This window comes from Octopus bimaculoides, chromosome 1, assembly GCF_046866305.1.
Source record: "Octopus bimaculoides isolate indiv1 chromosome 1, ASM4686630v1, whole genome shotgun sequence".
Lineage (NCBI taxonomy): Eukaryota > Metazoa > Mollusca > Cephalopoda > Octopoda > Octopodidae > Octopus > Octopus bimaculoides.
The window spans coordinates 99,269,393-99,290,150 of record NC_142928.1 but is presented as its reverse complement, the minus strand read 5'-3'; the positions used below and the strand labels follow the sequence as shown (position 1 = coordinate 99,290,150).

The 20,758-nt window shown below is 37.4% G+C and overlaps 2 protein-coding genes across 5 annotated transcripts in view; both read left to right on the top strand.

Moving 5' to 3' along the window:
* LOC106876174 (SREBP regulating gene protein) overlaps positions 1 to 18,816 on the top strand; it is a 36,742-nt gene extending 17,926 nt beyond the window's left edge. The window contains exons 2-5 of the mRNA XM_089354600.1: positions 6,710 to 6,869; positions 9,076 to 9,227; positions 12,191 to 12,304; positions 18,532 to 18,816. Coding sequence (XP_089210726.1) covers positions 6,710 to 6,869; positions 9,076 to 9,227; positions 12,191 to 12,304; positions 18,532 to 18,621 — 516 coding nt within the window. The 3' untranslated portion in view covers positions 18,622 to 18,816. The remainder of the gene's footprint in view (positions 1 to 6,709; positions 6,870 to 9,075; positions 9,228 to 12,190; positions 12,305 to 18,531) is intronic.
* A 390-nt stretch (positions 18,817 to 19,206) lies between these two features.
* Positions 19,207 to 20,758, top strand: part of LOC106876175 (uncharacterized) — a 130,147-nt gene continuing 128,595 nt past the window's right edge. For all 4 annotated transcript variants that reach the window (XR_016242472.1, XM_089354558.1, XM_089354555.1 and 1 more), the window contains exon 1: positions 19,207 to 19,340. Coding sequence is in view for 3 of the 4 variants with exons in the window: in XM_089354558.1 (XP_089210684.1) it covers positions 19,227 to 19,340 (114 nt within the window). In the remaining variant the exon portion in view is untranslated. The remainder of the gene's footprint in view (positions 19,341 to 20,758) is intronic.

Genomic DNA, 20,758 nt, shown 5'->3' with positions numbered 1-20,758 from the left:
GTCAGATGGAATTTGTTGAGGAAGATTTTCTATGACCAAATGACCTTGTTATTAACCCTCACCTGTTTCCATGTAGGATAATAGTTCCCCATGACTAGACATGTCTTGGAAGATTGGAAATGGAGGACACTGCTTGAATGATGGTTACACTTATTTCCAGCTGTCACACGATTTCAAGGCAAGGATAAAACACACACACACATACACACTTCTTTTATTTGTTTCAGTCATTTACTGTGGCCATGCTGAAGCACCACCTTGAAGTATTTTTGCCAAACAATTCAACCCCAGGACTTAATTTTCTAAGCCCTTATACTTCTTCTATTGGTCTCTTTGCTGAACTGCTAAGTTACAGGAACATGAGCACACCGACACTGGTTGTCAAGCAATGGTGGGGGGACAAACAGATACAAAGACACACATTCACAGATAAACACACACACATTCAACAGGTTTCTTTCAATTTCCACTTGCCAAATCCACTCACAAGGCTTTGGTCAGCCCGAGGTTTTAGTAAAAGACACTTGCCCAAGGTGTCACGCAGTGGGATTGAAATTGGAACTATGTGGTTGAGAAGCAAGCTTCTTACCACACAGGTTTTGGTTTGCCTGGGGCTGTAGTAGAAGACAGTTGCCAAAAGTGGCATACAGTTGGACTGAATCTAGAACCATGTGGTTGGGAAGCAAACTTTTTACCACATAGCCATACCTTTGAAAAAAACAAATGGGGGACGTATGATTGTCACAGTACTGTTCTATTTGTACAAACACATTCACACATAAACAAAACATATTGCAAATATTAAATAACTAGAACAAAAAATACTGTGTTTTATACATGATTTATGATGGTAGCATGTGGTATTAGTTTAGCAGGTCATGCTTCAGATATCCTCCATTGTCCTAGATCTAGAGACCCCATGCTAATTCATTGCGCTGACAATGTGTTTACCTTAACAACATATCTCTCTTTGTCCATTCATTCTTTCCCACATATTCAGGTTTTCTCCACATGAAGGTGTTTCACTATGACCACAGCCTTTGAGCTGAAACATATAAAAGAAATAACTGATTTTTATGTGCAAGTCAAGGCAAGTTTTGTTGTATTGCTTAATTACTTGGTTGTAAAATCTCCCTTTTAATCACTTAGGTTGGTAGTTACCACTCTTCATTTTTCTACTCTTAACTCCCCTTTCCCTGACAACTTTTGTCTAATCTACTTACATTTGCTCTGAACTAATTTTAGTCATTATCATCACCATCATCAATTAACCCTTTTGATACCAAACTCCCTGTGGCCACCTCTGATTCTGTGATACAAACTTGCTGTTTTAAAATGATCTAATTTAAAACCCATTAAGACTCTGTTAATTTATGTTCCAAACACCAGCTTAGTAATGACAAAGTTACTTTTCTAATTTCTTCATTATTTTCAAAATTAAATGAAACAAAGGCAATGTTTTTCAACAGAAATACAGTGCTGAAAGGGTTAATGTCCACTTTTCCATGCTTGCATGGGTCAAATTTTCTGCAGCTGGATGCCCTTCCTGTTGCTAACCCTTACCTGTTTTCTCAGCAAGGCAAATATTTCCCTATGGCCAAACATGTTTTAGAAGAATATTGGAAATGACTGACAGTGATACTCATTTACAATTATTACATGGTGTCAAGACAAGGAGACACAAATTCACACATACTTACCCAAACACGCCCACCCTCTCCCACACACACACGCATGCACACACGCAAAAATATATAACAAATCAGAAAATTGGAAATTTGTCCATATTATTTATTCACCATTACATGTGTTTTATCTACTAATAGGAATTACAAAGTTTTACATGTTTGATAGATATGTAAGGAATTTCCTATTAGAAATTTGTCAGACAGAAATTAAATAATACAAATCTAACATTTGGATGAAGTGTTTATATTTAGTTAGTAATCAGGATCAGTATAGATAGTTTTGGTGGGGGAAAGAATATATATATATGTGCGTGTGTGTGTGTGTGTGTGTATGCCAAGTAAAACTGCTGTCTTCCACACATGCAGGCTTGTTGTTTCAGGTGCCAGTGCCACATAAAAAGCCCCCTGTGCCAGTGCTGTGTAAATGGACCTGTGCCAGTGACATGTAAAAAGCACCCATCATACTTTGTTAAATGGTTGGTGTTTGGAAGAGCATTCAGTTGTAGAAACCATGCCACAACAGATAATTGGAGTCTGGGCAGTTCCTTGCTAGCCAGATCCATGTCAAACTGTCCGACCCATGCCAGCATGGAAAGCAAATGTTAAATGATGATGATGATAATATGATAAATTTCTTTCAATTTCTCTCTGCCAAATCCACTCACAAAGCTTTGGTTGGCTTGGGGTTTTAGTAGAAAACGCTTGCCCGAGATATGCAGTAGGACTGAACTCAAACCCATGTGGTTGAGAAGCAAACTTCTTAATCACACGCCATGCCTGCAGCTTAGTTAAACCTGTTATAAATAAAACTGTAGGGGAGGCATAAACTTTACAACTATCACAATGTCTTGTCTTTTATCTGTTGTTATTTGGTCTCAGGATATAAGAAAACCTAATGTCTTATATTAGTAAATTATGTCCTAAATTATTGATTTATGATGTTCAGTTTCTCCCAGTTACTAGAGAGTGGATATTTTAAGGATTGTGTCTATTTAACCCTACCAAATTTGTTTAAACATTCAGAGAGGAATATGTACCTTTCCTAAACTATGCAATCTGATGTCTAATTTTCTAAACTTTGACCTAACTACTTAATTTCAAGTTACTCTGAGGTTACTTCAATCTCATGTAACCTCTATTAGCAATTTAACCAGTGTACATGTGTTCTATTCCATTTTCTTTCTTATCCTATCTTATCCTATCCTGTGTTCTTACTACTAACATGCATAATATTGGGTGGGTCTGCAACTTCAGACCTGTTCAAAACTACAGCTATTATTTTGTAGCCAAAATAGTTGTAATATGTATATATTTTAATTATTCATTACAATTTGTCTTGTCTACGAGGCAATACAATGCCAAAACATGTGTTTATATACACCACACCCACAGAAAAAAGATATTACACCTGAAAAACCACTTAGACTAACAAAGATTACAATTCATTTTACTATTATGTTCTAACTTTTGTATCCTCAACAACTAACTCACCTACTTAATATTCATAATACTTCTAAAACCATTCTCAAATCACAATATATATATATATGTCTCATCTGACCCAAAGTTAACAAAAGTATATGTAATCAAAACAACTTTGGTGTCAAACATTTCACTGTCTCATATTCTGTGCTAGATTGTCAACAACTTTCTTCAGTTGTTATTGTTAAGCCCCATGTTATCCTTGATTGAATAGGCCTATGATCAACAAGACATTCCAGTCATGACTGTCTTGCCTTTTTCCTTTGTGCAGGTAACTCCAGTGCTGCATAATACAATATATTCATTTTTATGATGGCAGGGTATGTTTTGAGAAGAATTTGGCTGCTGTTTCTGGCAGGCTGAGTGACAGTTTAGAGTGACTCTCATAAATCTAAATTGTCATGGACTCTGTCATGTACCCTGCAAAGTTTGCTTATTTTGTTTAGGACTATACCTTGATAGCCACATAATATGTCAACACTATTATACTGCATTTGTGTAGTATAATAATAGGCATGGTCAAGAGGTGAAGAAGTTTCCTTTGCAACCATGGGGGCTGGAGTTTGGTCCCTGTTTTTGACATTTTAGACTAGTGTCTTCTACCATAGCTTCAGGCCAACCCATCAACCCAAACTTTGTGAATGAAATTGGATAGATGAAAACTGTGGCAGCCTGTTAGATGAGCTGTATCAGTAATTTAAAGGGGTCAACTTTGACATATAAAATAACATGTTGAGCTTCACAGAGGTGATGACAAAGGACCGTGATGAGGACTGTGCTTGAGAAAACCCATTCATCTCAGTAAAAATGAGGCCCTAAAGGCATGTTGTGTATGTCTATGTCCTTGCACGCAATTTGTCCCTGACAAATCAATTCCCCACAACATATCCCTACACCCACTCCCTCCACTTATGTTCACTCACTACATTCACCTCCCCTCCATCCCTTCTTTCCTTTCACACTCTTATGAACTTACCTGCCCAATCACCCCTTCCTATCATCTGCACCACTTCACTTATATGCACCTCTCTGCAATTTGAGGATATGCCCAACACATTGTCACCACTGTCTTCTCTCTCTCCCCCCTCTCTCTCTCCCCTTCTCTCTCCCTAATCTCTTTTTCAACAGGTGTAGCCACTTATCTCCTCTGGAGAAAGACACCCATTTCTGTCCCTCTACCATACTTTTTGTTACCTGGCACAAAGCCATCTCCCTCAATACTACTCCTTCTTAGTTAAGGGGTTTTGCCTTGCAAGGCACTTGGTGACCTCACTGGTGCTAGTGTTAAAAGCACTCACTTTGTAGAGTGGTTGGCATTAGGAAGACTTCCATCCATAGAAACCATGCCAGAACAGACAGTTGAGCTTTTTGCAGTCTTCTGGTTCAGTAGCTCCTGTCAAACTATCTAAACCCTGTCAGCATGGAAGGTGGATGTTAAATAATGATGGTGGTGAGGATTATGTTGAAAGTATACATGTCCATAGATGTTTAGTTGTTTATACTGCAATTCAATGAACAGGTCACTCTGTTGATCAAACAACTGGGATATTATTTATTGTTGAAACTGGCAGAAAGTCCATTTAAATTCCACAGAATCTATGCTTGTCTCAGCCTATACAGTAGCAAGTATGGCGTGCTACAAGCAACAACAACAACAACAACAGCAGCAGCAGCAGTAGAACAATGAAATAGTTTCTAAGTGAAAGATGAAACTGGGTTTTCAGACACGAGTTGCTGCAACAGGAAACAACTGCAATGACACAGCAATGAACAGGACTATTGAACAACAACAACAACCATATTAATGTAGGGTTTTAAATAATGATAGTTATGGTAATAGTTTAGTTTGTTATGCATGCCATAACTAGGATTTTTGAGGGATTGGTGGGCAGGCACTTGACTGATTAGCATTCAATCACTAACAGATACTCCAGTCTCTGCTCCATAGGCAGTTTTCTCTACTACCCCCGTTTTGAATTTTTCCTGCATTTTCTTGTAGCCTCAAGATTTTGATTATGTGACTATATTTTTTAGACTGACATTGGAGGGTAGGTGTGAGAGGCTATATCTGGCCTGTTTGAACATAAAACAGGAATAATATTTTGGCTGGATATGGCCAGTTTAAATGCTAAAGGGTTAAAACAGGGAAATTTGTTTCATAAAACAAAGGGCAGTTGGTATCAAAAGGATTAAAGTTGTTGTAGGACACCTAAGTGTAGTCCAAGAATGAAATGGTTGGATACCCATAGTCTCAGTTGGTCATATTTGAGAAAGCCTAATAATAGGACCCTGTGGAAGAAGTGTCTGGGGTCTCTACTCCAACAACCCTCCCAGGAATAGTGAGTGAAGAATAGAGGGTGGAGAAGATAGATAGATGGATAGATGGATAGATTGATAGATAGAGAGAGAAGTTGTGAAGTAAGTTTAATTTTTTAATGGTTTACATAAAATAATTATGAATTCAATATCTGTGTAATAATAGTATTGATATATTATTAAGTAAAAAAATTTATTTTAGATTTATTTATAATTTAATAGGCATAGGCGTGGTTGTGTGGTAAGAAGTTTGCTTCTCAACCACATGGTTCTGGGTTTAGTGTGGTAGGTGTCTTCCACTATAACCTTGGGTTCACCAAAGCCCTGTGAGTGAATTTGGCTGATAGAAACTGAAAGAAGCCTGTCATGTGTATGTATATTTATATATATATATATATATATACATATATCTGTCATGGACTGGCTGTGTGGTAAGAAGCTTGCTTCCCAACGCATGGTTCCAGGTTCAGTCCCATTGTGTGGTACCTTAGGCAAGTGTCTTCAACTAAGGCTTCAGGCTGACCAAGGCCTTTTGAGTGGATTTGGTAGACAGAAACTGAAAGAAGTCCGGTCATATATATGTATATAGTTATGTGTGTGTGTTTTTGTGTCAATGTTTGTGTCAATTGCTTGACAACCAATGTTGGTGTGTTTATGTCCCTGTAGCTTAGCGGTTTGACAAAGAGACCGATGGAATAAGTACTAGGCTTACAAAGAATAAGTCCTGAGGTCAATTTCTTTGACTAAAAAAACCCTTTAAGTCAATATTCCAGCATGTCAAATAACCAAAACAAGTAAAAGAATAAAAGAATATATATAATTTATATTTATGTATGATATAATATATATATATAATTTAGACACGTGTATGCACATGCATGTGCACACACACACACACATGCACATAAATACAGACACAAATGCATGCGCATATAAGGATACACACCATAGAAGAACAGATTGGGCTAAGTGGAGCAGGAGCACACACAAAGACAGAAAGGGTTGCTGAAGAGGCCACAGATGTGTGATGAAAGATTCCAAGACAATGGACATAAGTTAAAATAAGAACAGTAATAAACGAGTGAAGAACAAATATATAATTGATGCTTGTGTTTATTTGGGCCCCCCCCCCCCCGCAAAAAAAAATGACCATCCTGAAATACAACAATATATAATTTAATACATTATTAGTTTCTATAATTGACATTGTTAATTGATTTCAGGAGGACAAAGGTTGGCTGACTGACGAATATGAAGTGAAACACACGCTCCTTCGTCAACCATTTCAATGGCAACCAAACATTGGTGACGATGAGAATGGAACTAAGGTGCTGAAATGTCGGAATTCCATTCAAGGAATACAAATAATAGCAGATGACAGAGGTAGGTATTTACAATCTCATATTTACTACAGGGCAGCATATGGTGATGTAGGAAATTACAGAGCATGGGCGTAGTCAAGATTGTAACCGAGAGTGTTCCCAATTATTAACTGTTTGTGACCTAATTTACATATGTCTATGTTTATAGTACATACATATATTATAACCCAGAAGAATTGGTTTGTCTGAATATGACCAGTCCACCCCTTGACTCTATGTGTTGTGTAATATAAACTGCCCTACCACATCAAATGTTGTCTTTTTAATCTACCATCATCATCATACCCACCACCACCACCACCACCACCACCACTACATTTATAGTTGATCACTGCAAGATAAAATAGTCACTAACAGTAATAATAGTTGTTTCAAATTTTGGCACAAGGCCAGTAATTTGGGGGGAGATGAGGTTAATCAATTACATTGACCCCAATGCTCAGCTGGTACTTATTTTATTGACCCCGAAAGAATGAAAGGCAAAGTCGACCTTGGCAGCATTTGAACCCAGAATGTAAAGCGCTGGAAGAAATGCCACTAAGCAATTTGTCCGGCACGTTAATGATTCTGCCAGCTGGCCTCTTTAATAATAATAATGGTTTCAAATTTTGGCACAAGGCCAGCAATTTCGGAGGAGGAGATAAGTCGGCTATATCAACCCCAGTATTCAACTAGTACTTATTTTATCGACTTCAAGAGGATGAAAGGCAAAGCCAACCTCGACAGAATTTGAACTCAAAACGAATAATAATAATAATCCTTTCTACTAAAGGCACAAGGCCTGAAATTTGGTGGGGAGGGGGTCTAGTCGATTACATCGACCCCAGTGTTTCACTGATACTTAATTTATTGACTATGAAAAGATGAAAGGCAAAGTTGACCTTGGCAGAATTTGAACTCAGAACGTAAAGTCAGGAGAAATATCACTAATCGTTTTGCCTGGTGTGCTAACAATTCTGCCAGCTCACTGCCTTCTTAATAATAATAATAATAATAATAATAATAGTAGTAGTAGTAGTAGTAGTAGTAGTAGTAGTAATAATAATAATGCTGATGATAATAATAATTCTCGATTCAAACAGACCAGTTGCTTGAGCATAACAAACCAGACTTATTGGTGGTGGACAAAGTAAATCACATGTGCTCTATAATTGATGTTGCTTGCCCAATTTGATCCATGGTCAGTTAAGGTGACTACTAAAGGCACTAGGCCTGAAATTTTGGGGGAGGGGTTATTTGATTACATCAACCTCAGTTTTTCATTGGTACTTAATTTATCGACCCTGAAAGGATAAAAGACAAAGTCGACCTTGGTGGAATTTGAACTCAGAATGTAGTGACGGGCAAAATGCTGCTAAGCATTTTGCCTGATGTGCTAACGATTCTGTCAGCTCACTGCCTCAATAATAATAATAATAATAATAATAATAATAATAATAATAGTAATAATAATATTAATATGCTCTGATACAGCACCAGGCAGTGGCTCTCATGGTTTCTGATCTAAATGATTGGAATTGTTATTATGAATATGTTTTGTTCTGGTATAAAAAATAGGCTACAGCAAATATTCTGCTTAATACCACAGATTTGCTTGTCAGTTGCTTGACCTTATCCAATTGAACATGTCCCTTAGTGACTGATGATATGTGCATCTCTGATCATGAGCAGGATTAGTGGGGGAGCATCATAGCCATGTGACGAGAGGAATTCTTTGGGGTTTGAATAATTCACCTCTGAAAACATGAGCATTTTAAACCCTATTCAGGGACATTTTGAGTGGGATGGGCTACTTGACCTGAAGAAAATTCTAACTGGGCCTCACCAGCAAGGTCATACACTGTTTATCCTGATATGAGCTTACCATGTTGCGCACATATGGTTGGGATGCATATACCTAGTGTAGTCATGATGGGTATATTGGGCTTCATATATTTGTACCTCAGTGTCACTCTGATGGCATGCACTGCTCTCTCACTCAAGAATGATAATAAAAAGACTTCAGGAATTCCAACAAAATCTGAGTTAAAAGAGTAACAATAATAATGTTTCAAATTTAGGCTCAAGGCTGGCAATTTTAAAAAGAGTGGTGTTAGTTAATTACATCAACTTCAACACACTACCACATTCACTGCTCCACCTCCCAATCCATGAATTTCCTCTGTTAACCTGTTTTGATAGCAAAGTTATGTATTCCGTTTTGCCAGGTTATGTATGCGAGCGGTCAGCTATCTTGACTGGTGGCTGCTGTGATGCCTCTGTGCCGCAAACCAGTCGCTATAACTGTAACAGTTGCCAGGAGAACCACTGCTGTGTCATCTATGAGTACTGTGTTTCCTGCTGTTTGCATCCTGACAAGGTAAAATATTTTAATTTGATGCACTCATCCATCTCCCTTTCTCTCTCTCTCTCTCTCTTTGCTTCTTTTAACCCCTACATGCACACCTATATACATATGCATTTTTCTCTCATACACACTTGCACATTTACTCTATCACTCTTACATACATATTTGCACATGCACACACACACACATGCATACATGAAGACACAGACACTCTATTATTCTTACGCAGACATTATCACTCTTACACATGCATACACTAACACTCTTACACAATCATTCTTACACATACACTATTGCTTCTACAAACATTATGACACTTATATGCACATGCAGTTATTCTTAAATATATACACTACTAGTCTTATGCACACACTGTCACTTTTACACAAACACAGACACAATCACTATTACACACACACACACACACACACACACACACATGCACACATTATCTTACACCTCTATATATTAACTTTACCTTTCTTACACACACACCATCACTCTCCCATGCACTTTTCTTACACAGACACTTTATCACTTTCTTTCTTTCTCGTTGCCACACCCACTTTGTTTTGTATCCCCTTTCTATGTATGTATGCATGTGTGTGTTTGTGTGTGTGTACTGCTTATGTGTACTGCGTTTGTGAGTGGTGTGTCAGTTCAGCTAAACCAATCAGCATTTATCTTTAGGAACTTGATATCTGGTTATTTAACATGCTGAATTCTGATAAATGATTGGGAGGCTCAGTCTTCACACAGATACACACTCAATTCTATTTAATTCATTGTACTTAACATTAGGTGAATGCACATAGCTGCACATAACCTAGTGGTTAGTTCGTTGCACTTTTGATCATGAAATCATGGTTTCAATTCCCAGGCCAGGTGTGCATTGAGCAAAATACTTTATTTCATAAGAGCATTGTAGTCCACTAGAAGCATTGTATTATCAAAGAAGGGAAAAAAAGGTAAGTGGGAAAGCTTCAGACAATGCAGAAAGTTTCACAAAACTTTTATATTTCAAGCACAAAGGCCCATCTTCAGAAGAAAAACAGTCTGAGAAATGTCTAGTTATACAGGTTCCATTAACCCATTCAAATTCCTTAGCGTTATGTTAACAGCAGCAGTCACTCTCCAAATGTAGGTGGGTCATGTTGCTTCAGTCCACTTAGCTGTAAACAAGTCCCAGCCAAAGGTGTGAAGGTGTGATGGACTGGTGTCCTATTTAGTGGAAGAGTGTTGCAGTGTCAATCACTTATATGCCATTGAAACAGGCTGAAGCTTTAACCTTATTAGTCCTAGGGCTCATGACAGACCTAACTTAAACTTTAACCATTTTGTTACCATATTTCTATCAACAGGTACTGTCATTGTTTCAATTAAATTTTAAAATAATGAAGAATTTAGTGACTGAGAATTTTGATGATACGATGTGCTTGGGAAGACCTGTCAAGCCAAGAGAAATCGTAATCAAGGCTGTTGTCGGTATCATGTCAATGCTGTTGTCGGTATCATGTCAATGCTGTTGTCGGTATCATGTAAATGGCACCTGTGAAATCATAATCATGGCCATTGCTGGTAGCATGATCTTTGAATGTTGGGCTTCACGGAGGTGATGACAAGTGATTGAGACCATCAGCGATTTGCTGTGCTTTATAAAACTCGTCGAGCCAAGTGAAATCGTAGTCATGGCCATTGCCAGTGTCATGTAAATGGCACCTATGAAATCATTGTTGTGGCTGTTGCCAGTGTCCTGCAAAGGGCACCCATGCCAGTGGCATATAAGAAGTACCCATTATACTCTTGGAGTGGTTGGCATTTGGAAGGGCATCCAGCCATAGAAGCCATGCCAAATCAGACTGGAACCTGGTGTAGCTCTCCAGCTTACCAGTTCCAGTCCAACCATCTAACCCATGCCAGCATGGAAAGCAGATGTCAAATGATGATGATTATTAAGCTGAGGTCTGGGACAAATTAGTATAAAATTTTGAGGGAAGATTATAATTTAGACCAAATAATAAAGTTTTTGTCATAGATCCTGGGGCAGTCTCAGGCGAGTTGGTATCAAAAAAGGGTTAATATAAAGGGTCATACCTTGTTGCTGCTGGAATAGTTTGCCAAGTTGCTTGAATATTCACTGAGAACATGATCAATATTTTACCTTTCACTTCTTTCAGTCATAAGACTGCAGCCATGTTAGGGTACTACTTTGAAGGAGTTAGTCGAACAAATTGACCCAAGTACATATTTTTATAAAGCTTAGTCTATGGGCCGCTTATTCTATTGATTTCTTTTTGCTGAACTGTTAAGTTATGAGGACATAAACAAGCCAAGTGGTGGTGGGGTCAAGAAAAAATCAGACACATGCACACACATATACATATATGTAACTAACTTCTTTCAGTTTCTCTCTACCAAATCCACTCACAAAGCTTGGATCAGTCAGAGGCACGCCTGTCAGTTGTTTCTTTCAATTAGTTTCAGCTTCTTATTTCTTTACTGCCCACAAGGGGCTAAACATAGAGGGGACAAACAAGGACAGACAAAGGAATTAAGTCGATTACATCAACCCCCCCAGAGGGCAACTGGTACTTAATTTATCGACCCCAAAAGGATGAAAGGCTAAGTCGACCTCAGCGGAATTTGAACTCAGAACGTAATTACAGATAAAATACCACTAAGCATTTCGCCCAGAATGCTAACGTTTCTGCCAGCTCGCTGCCTTTAGTTTCAGCTTCTATAGATGTTTTCTTTTTTTGTCTTTGTTTCAGCAACAAAAACGAACTAAGTATGATGGGGACAAGCACAATTACTAGACACACACACACACACACATGTAATGAGCTACTTTCAGTTTCAGTCTACCAAATCCATTCACAAAGCTTGGATTGGTTTGGGGCATGCCAGTCAGTTGTTTTTTGTTTTTTTTAATTAGCTTCATCTTCTATACCTGTCTTCTTTGTTCTTTGTTTCAGCAACAAATCCTAAAGAAGATCCTGAAGCAACCAATTAACACATACAGTCAGTTATTTTCATCTCTGAAGGACCATTACGAGTTATGTCTCATGAAGTGTCGTACTTCCTCACAGGTAAACTTCTCATTGATGTAGGCCATAGAGTGGCAAAATCATCAGAGTGCTATTTTTTGTTTTTAATCTTTTACTTATTTCAGTCACTGGGCTGTGGCCATACTGGGGCATTGCCTTGAAGGTTTAGTCAAACAAATCAATCCCATTACTTGTTTTTTTTCTTTTTTAAGTCTGGAATTTATCCTGTTGCTAAACTGCTAAGTCATGGAGATGACTTAGCAGTTGTCAAATGGTAGTCAAATGGTAGGAGACAAACACACACACACACACACACACACACACACACACACACACACTCACACACAGAGGATGGGCTTCCACAGTTTTTCTCTACCAAATTCCCTCACAAGACATTGGTTAGCCCAAGGCTATAATAGAAGACCATTCTGAATTCAAGTCCTGCTGATGTCAAGTTTGCCTTTCATCTTTGCAGGGTGGTTTATTTTCTGAGTAAGACAGTAAACTGCATCCAGTGGTAAGGTTCCAGCTTGGGAGTTCAAGAGTTAGTTTTGGGTGGGTAGGGAGTTTTTCCTTAGTCATTGCAACTCTCGGGTCCAGGATAGTAAGTAGTACTTATCAAGGGCACACAGATGGTCCTGTGGCTAAGATAGATGTACATCTGATGTACCCCCCCCCTTTTTTTTTTGGTAGACTTATTCACTGTTCACTTCCTGTGTGTATTCTATATACTGTTCATACAGTTTTGGTTACGTTTTATGATGAGTTGTAGTGCACCTGAGCACTGTATACAATAAGTTCATTTTAAAGGTCTCAAGGAAGAACTGGCCCATAGACATATGCTACATGTGTCCACCAGGATGTGGACATATGGGACACATCTAACATAACTGATGTCATGTGAACCATTCCACCCCATCTCCCAGCTTTCTTAAGAGTTAAAATAGATCCTATGCTTCAAGGGTAAGCTGGGAGAGCAGGACACTAGTAAAATAAAATGTAAACAAATCAGCAAAAGCAATGAGAAACCACTGCTGTATATTTCCTAAGAAAAATCCTAAATCTTCAGAGTTTGGTAAGGAGATAAATAATCACTGATGCTTATAGGCATGGCACATGAAGAGACAGAAAGAGAAGGTAAATAAAATGATGCAACCACTCAGATACTGGGATTGGTTTAATATTTCTGTAAAGCTTCCTAGATATGAATGGAATTATAATCTAAGATCAAAACACTAGTATGATAAAACATAAAAATAAATGAATGAATGAAATGACCACGTGACAGATGTAGCATTTGTTGGCTGGTGTAGAATACCATCACAGCATATTACACACTGCTTAGTTTTGAGTGTCACTATTGTATTAGTAATCTATACTATAAATTGCAGTGTTTTTGATTGCTTGATTGATTGATTGATTGATTGAGTGTCGGCAGATTCACTCGAGAATGGTGCAGTGGAATCGCGTGAAATGCAGCACAGAGTGGTCTGCTCATGTTCAGGAGATTTTTATTGTCCTCCAACTCCCATGGTTACCGAGATAATCAATTATTACTTTTCAAGATAGGAATATCCCATTCAAAGTGGGGAGGGGCGATTTTGTTGCCTTTCCCATGCATGAAATTTTACGAAAAACCAGCACAATAAAGATTATTTTTTTCCAAGTAACGTGGCCGGGTTTGTTTTTTGAAAATTTTAATCAGAGGCACAGAAAAAAAATAATTTCAATTTTTTGTGCATTAAAAAGCCAAAGCTGTTAGACGCTGGCGTACAGCGATCGATATATACGCAGTGAACGTTTTCTCCATTTGCATGCAATAAGGCTTAGGGCAAGCGAGTGTAACATCGAAATAACTTGAAAAGAATGCATGTGGGAATGCCGTTATAATGAATGCTCATTTAAATGTATTTTGCATGGAGTTGATGTACTTTTTAACAGGAGAGGAGTGCCTGCAGGCTGGTTCTTCTCAAGTTTATGCATTTTCAGGTTCAATGTGTTTCAAATAAGTACTGACAATTGAAGGTGATTGCAAAGACAAAGAACTACCTGCTTTTTTTTAACAATTTTGACAGTGAGAACATTGGACAAAATATGTTATTGACATTAATAGTTTGTACCTCAGCTAATTACTGTTGAGAACTGCATAATCCATGTGTCATGTTAGAGATCTAAAAGGCATTTTGGAATTTCATTATTTTCTTTAATCCAGGTAACGCTGGATATTTCTGCTAGTATACAATAGAATGTATCTAGGCAATGACCTGGCAAAATCATTTGCACAATGGGAAAAGTGCTGAGCAGCATTGAGTCTATCTTTATGTTCTGAGTTCAAATTTTACCAAGGTTGTCTTTGTCTTTCATCCTTTCAGGGTCAATAAAATGAGTACCAGTTGAGCACCAGGGTTGATGTAATTGAATTACTTTCTCCCATGAAATTGCCAGCCTTGTGCCAAAATCTGAAACCAATACACTATACAATGTATTAAATTGAAGAGTCTGTGTTTGACCTATAAAAAATTAACAGACAAATCACATGCCATCACCTTAACAAGAGGAGGACACATTTGATAATTAGTCTTAGATAGTTTCTAGAAATAAATAAATAACCACAACTGGAATGCTTTTGATCATAAATTTAATTTAGGACCAAATAACAAGTGCTACAGTCTATAGGAGTACTGTACTACATTATATTATTAGTAACAATTCTTTAAGGCAGCGAGCTGGTGGAATTGTCAGCATGCTGGGCGAAATGCTTAGTGTTCAAATTCCGCCAAGGTCGAATTTACCTTTCATTCTTTCAGGGTTGATGAAATAAGTACCAGTTATGCACTGGGGTCAATATAATCGACTAGCCCCTTCCACAAAAATTTTCAAGGCCTTGTGCCTAGAGTAGAAATAATTATTAGTAACAATTCCAAGATGACAGAATCATTAGAATGTCATAGAAAAATTCTTAATGTCAGTTCTTCTGACTCATTATGTTCTGAGTTCAAATTCTGCTAAGGTTGACTTTGTCTTTCAGAGTTGATAAAATAAGTACCAGTTGAGCATTGTGGTTGAAGTATGCAATTAACGGACCACGCTCCTCAGAAAAGTGCTGGCCTTGTGCCAAAATTTGAAGCCATTATCAATAAAAATTCCCTCTGAAAGTATTAAATGAGCCAATAGTCTATGAGTTTTATTCACAAACGCATCAGGTTTCTTACAGTTAGTATTGTATATATTATTTAAACAATGGACAAAGTTAATTATTCTATTATAAAAGGAAAACTGCTCTGTTGAGTAGCATAACATGCAGTCTTATTGATGTAGAGGAAATTGTTCATTAGAATTAATAAGCTGTACTGAGTTTTGTTGTGCAAGTGTAGTCATTTATGTGTCATCTGGACACAAATAGTTATATTCACACAGAATTATATTGTTGCATGCAGTTTTATGCTAAATAAAGCCTGCAGATAAGATATCTTTCAGCTACACAACAGCTACAACTGAGTCAGCAAGCAAACTAATTTTTTTGTCTTTCTCCTTGGACTGAGACCATGCTGGGGTACCACCTCGACAGGTTTAGTCAAACAAATCGATACTTGTACTTAGTTTTTTTTTAAGTCCTTTTACTGAACTGCTGGGTTATGAGGATATAACCACACCAACACAGGTTGTCAAGTGGTGGAAGTGGACACACATACACACATTTACAATGGGCTTCCACACAATTTCTGTCTACCAAATTCGTTCACAAGGCATTAGTTGGCCCAGAGCTATAGTTGAAGACACTTGCTCTAGATGCCACACAATAGGACTGAACCTGAAACCACATGATTGCAAAGCAAGTTTCTTAATCGCATAACCATGCTTGATGTCAGAAAAAAAAACAATTAGATTTTCAGTAGACTTTAACTCAGTGGTTCTCAGCTGGGGTCCATATGGCCCCTGAGGGTCCATATAAGATTGGGATTTGGAGGTCCACACAACAAAATAGTAAATTGGGGATCCACAATATTTTTTTAATGGCTCCCTGAAAAATTTTGCTTTAGATGTATGTATAGGCGCAGGAGTGACTGTGTGGTAAGTAGCTTGCTTACCAACCACATGGTTCCGGGTTCAGTCCCACTGCATGGCACCTTGGGCAAGTGTCTTCTACTATAGCCTCAGGCTGACCAAAGCCGTGTGAGTGGATTTGGTAGACGGAAACTGAAAGAAGCCCTTTGTATATATGTATGTATATATATATATATATATATATATATATATATATATATATATATATATATATATATATGTGTGTGTGTGTGTGTGTGTGTGTGTTTGTGTGTCTGTGCTTGTCCCTCCAACATCGCTTGACAACCGATGCTGGTGTGTTCACGTCCCCGTAACTTAGCGGTTCGGCAATAAGAGACCGATAGAATAAGTACTAGGCTTACAAAGAATAAGTCCTGGGGTCGATTTGCTCAACTACAGGCTGTGCTCCAGCATGGCTGCAGTCAAATGACTGAAACAAGTAAAAGAAAAGTAAAAGTAAAGTAAAGATGAGTATGTATTGCAAGAAACAGCTAGGTTTCATTCTCTAACAGTTTACATAATTCAGCCTACATAAGATAATGTGTGAAAAACAAAAATAGGAATTTTGGAAAAAGTATCTACAAAACTAGTTTTAACCATCGAATGGCTATGGGAGTCCATCAGAATAAAACAGTAATTAAAGGCGTCCATAGATAAAAAATGGTTGAGAAACCCTGCTTTAGCTGAATGAGCATAAAACCCTTTAGCATTCAGAATACTCTATCAAATGTAATGCTCATTTATTCACATTGTTTTCAATTAATCATGCTTTATCTCTTAATTTCAAGATTTCAATGAAGTGATTCTTTATTTTAAGAATGACATTGTAGGGTAGGTGTGAGAGGCCAGATCTGGTTAGTTTGAACATAAAACAAGAAGAAGAATATCTGGGCCTATATGGCCTGTTAGAAAATTAAAAGATTAAAATTGATATTTTCAAATCTTTTTAATCGAGTTCAGTCCCACTGCATGGCACCCTGGGCAAGTGTTTTCTGTTATAGCCTTGGGCCAACCAAAGCCGTGAGTGGATTTGGTAGTCAGACACTGAAAGAAGCCCATTGTATATATATATATATATATATATATATATATATATAGGGTGTGATGGGTAAATTGTTGCCATTTTATGTTTTTAATTTTACCAATGTGCATTGTTTGTTTTTGATTTTGTCAACTACATAGTATAGTAGGGTCAGCTGGGCACCATCTGTGAGAAAAACAGCACCATGACACACTGCCAGAAATTTGAAAATGACATGCTGTACTGCTTGGCATTCATGCCAGAAGCTCCAATACAAACATTCCAGAGTGTTTGGGTGTTAGTCTGAGGACATGTACTGAGATTGATAAAAATCAAACATCCAGTCACCATTATGGTGTTTGGAGTGATCACTAGTGATGGTGACGTTATGCCTCCATTTATCTTCCAACACGGCCTCAGACTCAACACAGAGGCCTACATCAAGTGCCTGGAGGAGAGAGTGCTGCACTGGGTCAAGAGGAAGACTGCTAGAAGACCCTATGTCTGGCAACAGGATTCTGCACCATGCCACACAAGCAGAAGAACCCAGTCATGGCTGTCAGACAATTTCTGCAACCACACCACCCCTAACATCTGGCCACCTAAGTCCCCAGACTGCAACCCCCTCGAATTATTATGTGTAGGGCACAGTTGAGTGAGAGACCAACAAAACTCCTTGTAACATCAAAGATGAACTGAAAGCAAGGATTATGGCAGCATTCACCAACTTAAACAAAGAGACCATCCAGAAGAGTTGAGGGAGATTCCAAAGTCGTCTGGAGGCTGTGGTTGAAGCCAATGGTGATTTTATTGAATAAATTTACTCTTTAGTATTTCAAGATATTTTAATGTAATTTTGGTAAATATATCTGTTAAAATGAGATGTCAGTGTTATTTTCATTTTTGCGTAATTTAGACGACAATTTATTCACCACACCCAGTATATATATGTACATATTTATGTGTGTGTGTGTGTGTGTCTTTGTGTCTGTGTTGTACCCCCCACCATTGCTTGACAACTGATGTTGGTGTGTTTACATTTCTGTAATTCCATTTAAGGTAGTGCTCCAGCATGGCTGCAATCGAATGACTGAAATGAGTTAAAAAAATAAAAATTACAATTTTATATCAACATTTATTTATTTCTTTAAATTTTCTTTTTCTTTTTTTTTTTTCTTTTCAGAGTGTTCAACACGAAAATTCCTATAGAAATCCACAAGCTAAACACTGTTATGGGGAAAACCCTCCGGATATACAACCACTTATTCCCTAGCATTAACTACAGCTTCTGGCTGTATTTATTTTCATCTTGATCATCCATTTCCATCTCAGGGTTAGCATTATTGTAAATATTTCATTGTGACACTCATTGACTGCTACATCTTCAGTTCTCATTTGAAACTTCACTGTCATGCTATTTAATCACTTTGTCACTGAACCGAACCACATGTACAGAGTCCTTTTTTCCATTTTTTTTTTTTCCATTCTTTTTTTTTTTTAACCCCCATTATCATTGGTTTTGTTTCTGTATGACAGGAACAGATGTGGAAATGTTATTTTAAAGAACATTTTGAAAAAGAAAAAAAAAAGATTATTGGAATGAATGTTTCTTCTCATCTCTCAATTACCATCATGTTCTGTTGTATTGAAATGGTATTGTCCCTATTTCATGCTGGAACATCTTGGTGATTTAACTTTTCAACTGGTTACATTAATCAACACAGAAAGGAACCAATTACAGAGCCAGACCTTTATTTAAAGACAAAACCAAAATTTAAAAACAAAAAAAAAACATAAAAAAAAAAGAAACAAAAAACTAACAACAAAAGACAAAATAAAGCAAACAACCTAACATTATCTTCAGCAGTAGCTGCAGCAATGATGGCAGGCGAAGGGGAAAATTTAGATTTGCATGAATCTCTGTTTCACCTGGATGCATGGCTCTCTGCTTATGACCAATACACCCTCCACCCTGGAGCTCCCTGGTTACAGGTGAGCTCTCATTTGTCTCCCTTCAAAATGTCTCCTCACTTTAAATTGCTTTTTTTTTTGTTTTTGCCTTTCTTTCTTACTCTGCTTTACACAAACACCGCCACTCTAGAGGTAGCCTACCATTATTATAGTTATGATAGATGTTGTGTAGAAAGAGGTAAATCTCTAACCTACTCTTGATTCTTGGCTGAAACTAAATTCACTTCATCTGTTACCCTGCTAGTGCTACTGGAAAGGCATGTTTGTCACACGATCTCCCTCCTACCCTTAAACTTGCACCTCAGTGAGAAATTTTTCTTACTTTGATAGATAGCCCTACTATTACTACTACTACTACTACTACTACTACTACTACTACTACTATATACATATATATATATATATATATATATATATATATATATATATATATATATATATATATATATGTATATATATATATGTATGTATTTATATATTGTTCATGTTATAAGATTTTCTAAACTTTTGAGAGAACATGAAATAATTTTGGTGGGAATTAGATCTTGAAGCACATAAATGCTATAAATAATATCATGTAAAAATTGGGTTGAAGAACTCTTTTGGATAGAAAATGTCAAAGGCTGCCCTTCATGCATACCAGAGATGTGGGGTCATGATCCATGGGCTGCCTTCAACTTTTTTTATCCAAAAGGGTTTTTGAGCCTAATTTTCACATACTTTTATTTATAGTATTTATGTGCTTTGAAATTCAATTCTAAAAAAGAATTACACACATATGTGCATGTGCACGCACGCACACACATGCGCTCGTGGACACACACACACAAGCACCTCTTTTCTTTTCATTATTATTTTAAAATCTGTTAAATCTGGAAGGGAGTAGATCTGAAATGAAGCTATATCATTGTGGTTATTATTACAAGTTATTGTTATTCAAATTGTTTTGTGTGGGCCACTGTTTTGGGAAACTAATATCATTGTAGCACTCAGTACTCATTTGAATTGTTTTGAATATCTAGTATGTCTAACTCTTTGGCATTTAAACTGACCATATCCAGCCCAAATATTCTTTTTGTTTTATGTTCAAACTGGCTATATCTGGCCTCTCACACCTAGCCTACAATGTTGTTTTAAAAACAAACAATCCCATCATCATACTTTTGAAGCTTCAAGATAATGCATGATTAATTCAAAGCAATGTGAATAAATGTGCTTTATATTTGACAGAATAATCTGAATGCTAAAGGGTTGACCCACAGGCTACTAAGCAGAGGATAAGTAAACCATATACATGTAATGATGGCGAGCGAGCTGGCAGAAACGTTAGCGAGCCGGGCGAGATGCTTAGCAGTATTTCGTCTGCCGTTACATTCTGAGTTCAAATTCCGCCGAGGTCGACTTTGCCTTTCATCCTTTCGGGGTCGATAAATAAAGTA